Source organism: Centruroides sculpturatus, unplaced genomic scaffold, assembly GCF_000671375.1.
Source record: "Centruroides sculpturatus isolate CEXI.00-Female unplaced genomic scaffold, Cexi_2.0 scaffold159, whole genome shotgun sequence".
NCBI classification, from domain to species: Eukaryota; Metazoa; Arthropoda; class Arachnida; order Scorpiones; family Buthidae; genus Centruroides; species Centruroides sculpturatus.
Window position 1 is genome coordinate 433,741 of NW_019384659.1, and position 12,756 is coordinate 446,496.

The following is a 12,756-nucleotide window of genomic DNA, read 5'->3' on the forward strand; positions in this document are numbered from 1 at the left end:
AAAAATAAACAAAAATTATAGAGTTATGAAATGTTTTTTAAAAAATAATATATCTTATAGGTTACCATAAATATATTTGTTATATAAGAATATTCTTATAGGCCTATACTTGTATATGTCGTAGTCTTGAATATTTATATTTATTTTTAGAAGTATAAACTCTTATTTTTGCTTAATAGATAATTACAATTTTAATAAAATATACTTTTACATTTCAAAATTTCAAAGTATCAATAAATTATTAATAGGCTATCAATTTAATAAAATTTTATTTTTCTCTTTTCCAAATTTTTTCCATTAGAAATGCAACAATCGATACTGCCATACCAATTAAATATACTATAAAAGCACCTATAATATCTCGTAATGATAAAGCAAGCTCGAAAGAATTATATCCAGTTGCAGAGGAAAGTGTGCAGGTGTGAGCCGGTATTAAATGTTGTATGATCCACTTGGATAATAATCCCGTTCTTGTAATTAATTGAAAACTATAAAAAAAAGTAAAAAAAATTATCAAAAAATTATTTATAATGAGAAATTCAAAGCATTTTCCAAATTACAATAATATAATATACATATAAAATAAAATTATTATGCGAAGTATAATTTGGAAGATTTTATTCAAATTACAAAACTTACAAATGGTTAAATTCGTTGATATATTTATTAGTTTTAGAAAAAGCAAAACTATAAGAATTCTTGAAAAATTTAAATCCAGTAGTCACAAACATGCATTTGTTATGCTTCATTAATTCTCTTTGTGCTATGAAGTTTAGAGCGAATGAATTCTGAAGGAATACATAATCTAAAATATGATTAAGTTTTTAATATTCTCATTTTTTGATTAAAGTTTTATAAAGAAAATATTATAAACAGAAATTTAGTTTATTTATTTAATTAATATTATAAAATTTACCCTTTTCTAAAACAAGTTGCAGAATCTTATTGTCTTCCGTTAAAAATAAGCCTCTATTTTCATTTAAAGATTTCTTCAAAATTGAAAATATCGGTTCTTCTCCTTTCTTTATTAAAAAATATTTACAAATTACAGTTAAAGTAAAACTTGACACTATCTTAGGAGGAATATCACTAAATTAAAAATAAAATAATTCAGAGGTGATGGAAATGCAGAGAAAGATATATGCCCTCTGCGCTAAATGAGAGAGAATGCTATGAATCTAGTAGATATTAAATAATTAAAAACGGTTTTTTAAACTCTTTCCACTAAGAGGGCCTTTTAATCAAACCCATCTAGGGTTCGACCAGGTTCACAATGCGAATGGCCGGGTTGTGAGGCCTTTATTTGGGTTTGATTTTGTATGTATATCAAAAACAAAAATGACCGCCGTTTAGAAGTGGCCATTATGGAAGGTTCGACTGTATAAAGTTTTCCTAATCATGTTATAAACACGAACGAAAAAAGTTGGTTCTTGATAATGGAGTTTTTATTATACTATCATTCGTTTTTCTTTCACCACGTCTCGAAATATAAGTGATAGATTGACCGAATTTTGAGAATTTCTGCGTGGACCGTTTGCTTGGCGGCCGTTCCTTATTTTAATATACTTTATATTTCACTTAAGAAAAATAAATTATAAAAATAAATGCAAGCGCTGTCTATTGTATTAAATTAAAAAAAAATAAAACGGTATTAATCTAATTCAGACGTCATGATATGACCTGTACGAATTGACGTTTGGTCCACCACGATGTACATTTTGTAGCTTCTAATTTTAAAATAACTGATCATAATGGACCATAGGACGTCATAATTATGTTTATTCTTTTCACCCTGTGGGTTCTAATAAGTCTTTCTTCAAGCCTACCTTAGGTTCGGATAGGCCCACAAAAATCGGCCGAGTGGGGAGCAGGATCCAACATATCCGGAACAGACTATATGCAATACTATACTATACTATGTACAGTACAATACTATATAACAGATATAGCCAATAAAACTACTATATAATCAAAAAGAAGCGAGCGGGGAAAAGAGAAATTATGTATTGATGACCTCCAAACATTACAGATTTACGATCGATTTTGAATTGTCATGTTCTCGTGACAAAAATATGAATAAAATCAGTCAAATAAACGTTTATAGTTATCAATAATGACATAAAACTATAAAAATCAAAGTTTCCAAATAAAATAGATTTAAAATTTTTCTCTTAGTATTGAAGTCGATATTAAGTTGTGCAAAATATGATATATAAATACTTTAACAATTAAACTACATTTTACTTATAACTTTATAAAAATTGCAACTTACTAATGTATTAATATAAAGAGCAGATCCATTTCTGGCAATCCACTTTTTATCTGTATGATCCAAGATTCCATGTAAATCCTTCTCTACTGCATATGTTTCTAGACTCAAAAAAGCTGTAAGATTTGCTGTATAGAACGTGGTAATCACCAAAGTGAATAACCACCAAGCCGCAAACAGTATGCGAGTGGAATCATAACTTGGATTCAGTTCACTGCCTAGAAAAAATATCATTTTACATATTATTATAGATTTATAGAATTGAACTGAAGTTGTATAACGCATTAATTTAACATTAATTTATTTATTAATTTTTATGTATTATTTATTAAACAAGAGAAATCAACTTTGTCCCTAAATTAATTTCTTGAATAAGTGATCGAGTAAATTACGCATATTCAATAGCATTCGTTTTACGAGAAATACAACGAGCTGATTTCTTTTATTCCTCATTTCATTTACAAGAGGAATTAGTCAATGCAAAGAATGTCGATCAATATTTACAGTACAAAATATTTTAATTATGACTTCGACGAGATTTCAGCGCCCCCCGATTAAATGGCTTTTAAGTTCCAGTCTCCATTTTCTTTGTTTCATTCACGTTGTATCTTCGTTCTCAGGATAAGCAACCATTAATCATTTACCTGAGAAGAACACTAATAACTTCCCTAAACAATTATCACTTTTCTCTATCAGTAATTACAGTTTTATTAACTGAAAAATGATATTATTTTATGTTTTGTACTTGTTGGGCTGTACTTTGAAAAAATGTAGACTTATAAGTTTCCACTGTCGTCCGTCTGCCTTTCCTTAATCTCGAGAACGGAATAAGATAGCTGAAATTCGAGACCAGATATGGAAATCTTAGGGGCAGGACGCCTCGATTACTATACATTATACACAAACTTTCGATGCAAACCGAAAGGCACGCTATTTCAATTCAAAATTTTCTTCTGAAAGCAGTTAATAGATTATCGGCATGACTCTTGTTAAAGGAAAAGTATGATGTGCGGGGGTAAGTCACTACTAATATTATAATTTTAGGTGGAGATAATATATTTTAAATTAAATAAATGAAAATTATGATTGAAAATTGCAGCCAGGCATTATGACGATGTCAGAATAAATAATTGCTTGTTTTCTGCTTACTTATTATCTTAACTAGCTTTTCTTTTCTTATCATTAAATAAAGACATGTCTGATGGGAACTTACGTTATTTGTTTCTTTAGCGTTTATATGTTTTAACAGCATAAATCAACACTTTTATTTCATTTCGTTTAGAATCATTGGTTGATAGGTAAATACGTGTTTTGTAGTTATTTAATCTTATTTGGAGAACGTGAGTAGATGACTGAATTATACAGGAACTAGATACAAATTTATACCATAAGAAATATCAAATAAGTTCGTCCCGATTTAAGAAGTTTTGATTTACGCGTAAATCAGTCACACTACGTTGTATCAAGTATTTAATGTCTATAGAAAATAAATATTTTCTTATAATATTGTCGAGAGGTATTTTTATAATATGTATTTATTGTATGGAAATATTACTTAAATTCATGCAACTTATGTAAACTGAATTGTTAATATCGTAAAAATAAATAAATAAAATGAATTTAAAATAGTTATAGAATGAAATTACAAACCCCACATTACCTTGTCTAATTAATGCAGAATAAACAAACCAAAAGCATTCAATTAATTTATAATCATTCCTTTTGTCCGGTTCTTCCTCCACGATAATCAATTTATAATGAATATGTTGCAATAAATAAACGAGTGGACCCATTAGAATAGAAAAAACGATGAGGATAATCCAAACCTGATCAATAAAACAAATTTTAATAAACTTTAACGAGATAGACATTAATAAATTAAAAATTTACTCACGTAGAGGTTAAACGGAGAAAGCAAAGCACCAGCATTACCACTTGCACTTGGTTGTTTCATAAGAATATTAATACTGTCTTTGAAAAGAGTAGTGGAGAAAACTGCAACTTCCTTTCTCTCTTGAATCACCGTAAGAGGAATTGCAGCAATATCTGCTTCCTAATGTCAGTTATTTTGTATTCGAGAACAATTCTGAATTTTTAATTATAAAAATAAACTTACATTATTTGCAAGCATTCCAATAATTCCTATCCAAGTTCCATTGGGTAATTTTGAACCGTAAACTTTATGGATCGGTATAATAATTTCATAACTAGAGCAAAATAATAAATATATTATTATTATTTCTATGTAAGAGATGTGAGTAATTTTTATATAGTTTAAATAGGCATATAAAATATATATCATTAAAAACAAATTAATAATAAAAGTCAAAATTATTGAAATATTATAAATTGTTTAACTTTTGTAATGTAGGTTTATTTAATTTTTTCTGAGAAATAACATCAGATTATTTAAGCATACTGTATTATAAAAATAGAGAATNAAAGCAACTTAAAACACATTCAAACTATAAATCAATATTTTATTTACAAAAGATAATTGTTTTACAATTTATCAATTAACTACTGTAATTTTTCTAATAATAATTTTTTTATTTGTATATTTTCTTCATGGCGTTTTTCAACACTAATTCTGTAATTTTTAAACCATTCCGGTTCTTCTTCTTTCCTGCACTTTTTCTTTGCAGATGCTTTAGGTGATGGCGTTTCCTGAGTTGTATTATTTTCATTTTCTGTTACCATAACAGAATTATTAAATCCAGAGGAAGAACTAGCTAAAGAAATAGGCTGTATCGCTGGATCCTTTTCGAATATTTCATCTAATTCAGCCATATAACGGCACTTCCTCCTGCTCGACCCACTTTTATTATTATTATCTTTTATTATTTTATAGTTATTTTTTAAAGATTTAAATTTATTTTCACACTGTAATGGTGTTACAGAATAGCCATTGAATCAGGAAGAACTAGCAAACGAAACAGGCTGTACCGCTGGATCCTTTTCAAATATTTCATCCAATTCAGCCATGTAACGGCACTTCCTCCTGCTCGACCCACTTTTATTATTATTATCTTTTATTATTTTATAGTTATTTTTTAAAGATTTAAATTTATTTTCACACTGTAATGGTGTTACAGAATAGCCATAGCTTTTAAAGCTATTGGCTATTTTTTCCCACACTTGTTTTTTTTTTAAATGAGGAGATGAAAACATGCTCTCATTCATTTTATATTGATTGAGAAGCAAGCGTGTTGTTTCATCACTCCAACTGAATGACACAGACTGACTTCCTCCAGGAGTTTCATCTGTTGTCTGTCTTATGTTTGGATCAACTGAAAACATAAATAAGTTAATTATATTTACTGCTTATGTTTAAAAAGTATATAGATGTGTTTAATCACATTTTAGATGAGACAGATCTAAATTTGATCAAGCTAAACATTAAGATTACTATAGTTTTTAAATTAAAAATGTCTATTTTAAAAGCAAAATGCTTAATTTGTACAACAAAAGAACACTTAGCTTGTTCAAATTAATCTTCATATAAGTAATAAAATATTCTAATTAAAACTGATATTAATATGAATTGATTTATTATTAAAGCTAAGACANGGCTTATGTTTTTCTTATGCCTGTAAGACAATTTGTTTTTTTTCCCTCTCGCATCTATACACACAGGAGCGGATCTAGGTTTTTCGGACTTAGGGCTTATTGAAGTCCAATGGTCCCATTTACAATAAAACTAATAATACTATAAATTATCATTATTATTATGTTATTAATATTAACTATTTTTTACTATACGATAAGTGCTCATCGCTAATGAAAAAGTATTAAAAATTTATAATAATATTGTAATTCAAGTTTTGTGGGCCCTTGACACTTGGGGACCCAGGGCTTAAGCCCTATTAGTCCCTATGTAGATCCGCCCCTGTGTACACATCAAAATATTTTTTATTTTAAAACTCCCAAAATTTGTAATTACAACTAGAATATTCTAGCTTTGAAAATGTTGTTGATATATATTAAAATTGCAAGAATTTGTTAACCTTGATGAGCTGTATGAGAGTGGAGGAATGTTTTATTAGAGCGTTTTAATTATGAAGGCAGTGATATCGATAAGTGCCTGTATTTTTTCTAAAGTTTCTAACAAAAAAGTTCCAAACATAAATAAAGTCATAGAGTTTTTACTAAGCATTTCAGGCTCTAATACCTTTGTAGAAAGGGGATTTTTTTCAGTAATGAAGATCAAATAAACAGATGTTAGAAACAGGAGCCATCCGGAGCTGATCAAAGTGTAACTATAGAGCAGTGTTTCTCAACCTCTAACGAAGCGTCGCCCCCTTCAACGTAGTATCGCCCCCATCAATAAAACCGTTATGTAGTATCGCCCCCTTCACTACAAAATTACTATGCCGAGGGCCAAGGCTAACGCCAAATTCGTGCTGCATCGAATAGAATAGTGACTAGTATAATGTTTTTTGTTTAATTATTGTACGATATAACGAATAAAATATCTAATTATTCTTAATATAATGTTTTACTATATCGCCCAGAAAATTGTTTTTCGCCCCCCAAAATATAAATAGTTACTAATCGCCCCCTCAACATGGAAAAACGTCCACATGGGGGAGATATCGACCCCGTTGAGAAACACTGCTATAGAGTGTATACAATTTCTCTTTCACTTATAAACAATTTTACCAATTTGCAAAATAGAATGAAAAATTATTAAGAGCAGCTAAATCACAAGAGAAATATTATGAATAAATGGCATGTAACTTAATGTACAGTAAACAATGTTCTATACAATGTAATAAAACGTTTGATCTGTGATAGAACATTATTTTTTTTTTAATGAAAAAACCTGGCAACCATAAGAGAATGTATTATACTCAACGTTACTCAGTGATAAGGATTTTTGAAAAATTTTCCATCAAGAGATTTCATTAAAAATAAAAATTGTTTAGATAAAGTGTTTTTTCTGATATCTTGATTGGAAAGAAATTTTAATAAAAAATGAGTTAAAAACAAAGAAAAATTACAACTTCTTTGTGGCATATGTTGCACAGTAGCTCTTATAATTTAATTTGATTAAAAAATCTGTGAATTCAAAATAATAGGTTTTAAAAATAAACAAAAATTATAGAGTTATGAAATGTTTTTTAAAAAATAATATATCTTATAGGTTACCATAAATATATTTGTTATATAAGAATATTCTTATAGGCCTATACTTGTATATGTCGTAGTCTTGAATATTTATATTTATTTTTAGAAGTATAAACTCTTATTTTTGCTTAATAGATAATTACAATTTTAATAAAATATACTTTTACATTTCAAAATTTCAAAGTATCAATAAATTATTAATAGGCTATCAATTTAATAAAATTTTATTTTTCTCTTTTCCAAATTTTTTCCATTAGAAATGCAACAATCGATACTGCCATACCAATTAAATATACTATAAAAGCACCTATAATATCTCGTAATGATAAAGCAAGCTCGAAAGAATTATATCCAGTTGCAGAGGAAAGTGTGCAGGTGTGAGCCGGTATTAAATGTTGTATGATCCACTTGGATAATAATCCCGTTCTTGTAATTAATTGAAAACTATAAAAAAAAGTAAAAAAAATTATCAAAAAATTATTTATAATGAGAAATTCAAAGCATTTTCCAAATTACAATAATATAATATACATATAAAATAAAATTATTATGCGAAGTATAATTTGGAAGATTTTATTCAAATTACAAAACTTACAAATGGTTAAATTCGTTGATATATTTATTAGTTTTAGAAAAAGCAAAACTATAAGAATTCTTGAAAAATTTAAATCCAGTAGTCACAAACATGCATTTGTTATGCTTCATTAATTCTCTTTGTGCTATGAAGTTTAGAGCGAATGAATTCTGAAGGAATACATAATCTAAAATATGATTAAGTTTTTAATATTCTCATTTTTTGATTAAAGTTTTATAAAGAAAATATTATAAACAGAAATTTAGTTTATTTATTTAATTAATATTATAAAATTTACCCTTTTCTAAAACAAGTTGCAGAATCTTATTGTCTTCCGTTAAAAATAAGCCTCTATTTTCATTTAAAGATTTCTTCAAAATTGAAAATATCGGTTCTTCTCCTTTCTTTATTAAAAAATATTTACAAATTACAGTTAAAGTAAAACTTGACACTATCTTAGGAGGAATATCACTAAATTAAAAATAAAATAATTCAGAGGTGATGGAAATGCAGAGAAAGATATATGCCCTCTGCGCTAAATGAGAGAGAATGCTATGAATCTAGTAGATATTAAATAATTAAAAACGGTTTTTTAAACTCTTTCCACTAAGAGGGCCTTTTAATCAAACCCATCTAGGGTTCGACCAGGTTCACAATGCGAATGGCCGGGTTGTGAGGCCTTTATTTGGGTTTGATTTTGTATGTATATCAAAAACAAAAATGACCGCCGTTTAGAAGTGGCCATTATGGAAGGTTCGACTGTATAAAGTTTTCCTAATCATGTTATAAACACGAACGAAAAAAGTTGGTTCTTGATAATGGAGTTTTTATTATACTATCATTCGTTTTTCTTTCACCACGTCTCGAAATATAAGTGATAGATTGACCGAATTTTGAGAATTTCTGCGTGGACCGTTTGCTTGGCGGCCGTTCCTTATTTTAATATACTTTATATTTCACTTAAGAAAAATAAATTATAAAAATAAATGCAAGCGCTGTCTATTGTATTAAATTAAAAAAAAATAAAACGGTATTAATCTAATTCAGACGTCATGATATGACCTGTACGAATTGACGTTTGGTCCACCACGATGTACATTTTGTAGCTTCTAATTTTAAAATAACTGATCATAATGGACCATAGGACGTCATAATTATGTTTATTCTTTTCACCCTGTGGGTTCTAATAAGTCTTTCTTCAAGCCTACCTTAGGTTCGGATAGGCCCACAAAAATCGGCCGAGTGGGGAGCAGGATCCAACATATCCGGAACAGACTATATGCAATACTATACTATACTATGTACAGTACAATACTATATAACAGATATAGCCAATAAAACTACTATATAATCAAAAAGAGGCGAGCGGGGAAAAGAGAAATTATGTATTGATGACCTCCAAACATTACAGATTTACGATCGATTTTGAATTGTCATGTTCTCGTGACAAAAATATGAATAAAATCAGTCAAATAAACGTTTATAGTTATCAATAATGACATAAAACTATAAAAATCAAAGTTTCCAAATAAAATAGATTTAAAATTTTTCTCTTAGTATTGAAGTCGATATTAAGTTGTGCAAAATATGATATATAAATACTTTAACAATTAAACTACATTTTACTTATAACTTTATAAAAATTGCAACTTACTAATGTATTAATATAAAGAGCAGATCCATTTCTGGCAATCCACTTTTTATCTGTATGATCCAAGATTCCATGTAAATCCTTCTCTACTGCATATGTTTCTAGACTCAAAAAAGCTGTAAGATTTGCTGTATAGAACGTGGTAATCACCAAAGTGAATAACCACCAAGCCGCAAACAGTATGCGAGTGGAATCATAACTTGGATTCAGTTCACTGCCTAGAAAAAATATCATTTTACATATTATTATAGATTTATAGAATTGAACTGAAGTTGTATAACGCATTAATTTAACATTAATTTATTTATTAATTTTTATGTATTATTTATTAAACAAGAGAAATCAACTTTGTCCCTAAATTAATTTCTTGAATAAGTGATCGAGTAAATTACGCATATTCAATAGCATTCGTTTTACGAGAAATACAACGAGCTGATTTCTTTTATTCCTCATTTCATTTACAAGAGGAATTAGTCAATGCAAAGAATGTCGATCAATATTTACAGTACAAAATATTTTAATTATGACTTCGACGAGATTTCAGCGCCCCCCGATTAAATGGCTTTTAAGTTCCAGTCTCCATTTTCTTTGTTTCATTCACGTTGTATCTTCGTTCTCAGGATAAGCAACCATTAATCATTTACCTGAGAAGAACACTAATAACTTCCCTAAACAATTATCACTTTTCTCTATCAGTAATTACAGTTTTATTAACTGAAAAATGATATTATTTTATGTTTTGTACTTGTTGGGCTGTACTTTGAAAAAATGTAGACTTATAAGTTTCCACTGTCGTCCGTCTGCCTTTCCTTAATCTCGAGAACGGAATAAGATAGCTGAAATTCGAGACCAGATATGGAAATCTTAGGGGCAGGACGCCTCGATTACTATACATTATACACAAACTTTCGATGCAAACCGAAAGGCACGCTATTTCAATTCAAAATTTTCTTCTGAAAGCAGTTAATAGATTATCGGCATGACTCTTGTTAAAGGAAAAGTATGATGTGCGGGGGTAAGTCACTACTAATATTATAATTTTAGGTGGAGATAATATATTTTAAATTAAATAAATGAAAATTATGATTGAAAATTGCAGCCAGGCATTATGACGATGTCAGAATAAATAATTGCTTGTTTTCTGCTTACTTATTATCTTAACTAGCTTTTCTTTTCTTATCATTAAATAAAGACATGTCTGATGGGAACTTACGTTATTTGTTTCTTTAGCGTTTATATGTTTTAACAGCATAAATCAACACTTTTATTTCATTTCGTTTAGAATCATTGGTTGATAGGTAAATACGTGTTTTGTAGTTATTTAATCTTATTTGGAGAACGTGAGTAGATGACTGAATTATACAGGAACTAGATACAAATTTATACCATAAGAAATATCAAATAAGTTCGTCCCGATTTAAGAAGTTTTGATTTACGCGTAAATCAGTCACACTACGTTGTATCAAGTATTTAATGTCTATAGAAAATAAATATTTTCTTATAATATTGTCGAGAGGTATTTTTATAATATGTATTTATTGTATGGAAATATTACTTAAATTCATGCAACTTATGTAAACTGAATTGTTAATATCGTAAAAATAAATAAATAAAATGAATTTAAAATAGTTATAGAATGAAATTACAAACCCCACATTACCTTGTCTAATTAATGCAGAATAAACAAACCAAAAGCATTCAATTAATTTATAATCATTCCTTTTGTCCGGTTCTTCCTCCACGATAATCAATTTATAATGAATATGTTGCAATAAATAAACGAGTGGACCCATTAGAATAGAAAAAACGATGAGGATAATCCAAACCTGATCAATAAAACAAATTTTAATAAACTTTAACGAGATAGACATTAATAAATTAAAAATTTACTCACGTAGAGGTTAAACGGAGAAAGCAAAGCACCAGCATTACCACTTGCACTTGGTTGTTTCATAAGAATATTAATACTGTCTTTGAAAAGAGTAGTGGAGAAAACTGCAACTTCCTTTCTCTCTTGAATCACCGTAAGAGGAATTGCAGCAATATCTGCTTCCTAATGTCAGTTATTTTGTATTCGAGAACAATTCTGAATTTTTAATTATAAAAATAAACTTACATTATTTGCAAGCATTCCAATAATTCCTATCCAAGTTCCATTGGGTAATTTTGAACCGTAAACTTTATGGATCGGTATAATAATTTCATAACTAGAGCAAAATAATAAATATATTATTATTATTTCTATGTAAGAGATGTGAGTAATTTTTATATAGTTTAAATAGGCATATAAAATATATATCATTAAAAACAAATTAATAATAAAAGTCAAAATTATTGAAATATTATAAATTGTTTAACTTTTGTAATGTAGGTTTATTTAATTTTTTCTGAGAAATAACATCAGATTATTTAAGCATACTGTATTATAAAAATAGAGAATACGCACGTAAAGTTAAAATATTCTGCCATTTTATTGATGATTTCGAAGCTGAATCCTTCCCCTGTGCACTTTTTCATGCAGCAATTAACTTTCTGATATGGTTCTCTCTACAGATTAAAAAATAAACAATTACATTTCCAAGAAACTTGCCTTGATTTTTCAGAAATGACAGCTAACGATTAAATAAATTTTCAGAATTCGTTTCATAATAAAAATTATTCCCCAGAGTGAAATATACTTACCGTCATACTAGCGACTTTTAGAAGAGAACCATTAAGATTAATGCTTGGTTGATTGTCAAACATGTGGCCCTGTAAATCGAATTGTCAGACTTAAGATTTATATATAACGTAATATTATAAATATAATTATTAGAATTAACTTTTTGAATTAAAAAATAAATTAACCTGTTTTTCTAACAAGTAAGTTGTAAATAGCACAATTGTTAGTCTAAACGTTAAAATAAATTTAATGTATTAAGCATTATTTTCATGATTCTTCTATTTCCGGATAAATTTTCTTAAAAGGTGTTTAATATATTTTTAAAAAATAAAAAAAAAATAGAAAGAACTTTTATTAGTCACGTTTTTCGATATTGGGTGGGTGACGAGGGTGACCCGATCTTCACAATACACATCATAATTAAATTCTACATTTAGTTATGTTTATCCTGTTTCGAAGTTGATAGTTAT

General features: G+C 28.1%; 3 protein-coding genes across 3 annotated transcripts; all 3 read right to left on the minus strand.

Annotated features, from left to right (window-relative positions):
* Positions 1-256: 256 nt before the first annotated feature.
* On the minus strand, positions 257-4,476 carry LOC111626525 (glutamate receptor ionotropic, delta-2-like). Its single transcript, XM_023369927.1, has 7 exons — positions 4,386-4,476; positions 4,164-4,322; positions 3,930-4,095; positions 2,273-2,487; positions 917-1,022; positions 640-805; positions 257-488 (listed from the first exon to the last, which is right to left on the minus strand). The coding sequence occupies exons 1-7, from the start codon at positions 4,398-4,400 to the stop codon at positions 269-271; spliced, it is 1,047 nt and encodes a 348-aa protein (XP_023225695.1). The 5' UTR covers positions 4,401-4,476; the 3' UTR covers positions 257-268.
* Positions 4,477-4,828: 352 nt separating this feature from the next.
* LOC111626520 (zinc finger and SCAN domain-containing protein 29-like) lies at positions 4,829-5,569 on the minus strand (the record flags this gene model as incomplete). Its single annotated transcript, XM_023369922.1, has 2 exons — positions 5,202-5,569; positions 4,829-5,087 (listed from the first exon to the last, which is right to left on the minus strand). Coding segments are annotated over exons 1-2 (627 nt in total), but the record flags the coding sequence as incomplete, so codon positions are not given.
* Positions 5,570-7,612: 2,043 nt separating this feature from the next.
* On the minus strand, positions 7,613-12,369 carry LOC111626524 (glutamate receptor ionotropic, delta-2-like). Its single transcript, XM_023369926.1, has 9 exons — positions 12,307-12,369; positions 12,071-12,171; positions 11,741-11,831; positions 11,519-11,677; positions 11,285-11,450; positions 9,628-9,842; positions 8,272-8,377; positions 7,995-8,160; positions 7,613-7,843 (listed from the first exon to the last, which is right to left on the minus strand). The coding sequence occupies exons 1-9, from the start codon at positions 12,367-12,369 to the stop codon at positions 7,624-7,626; spliced, it is 1,287 nt and encodes a 428-aa protein (XP_023225694.1). The 3' UTR covers positions 7,613-7,623.
* Between the last annotated feature and the right edge of the window lie 387 nt (positions 12,370-12,756).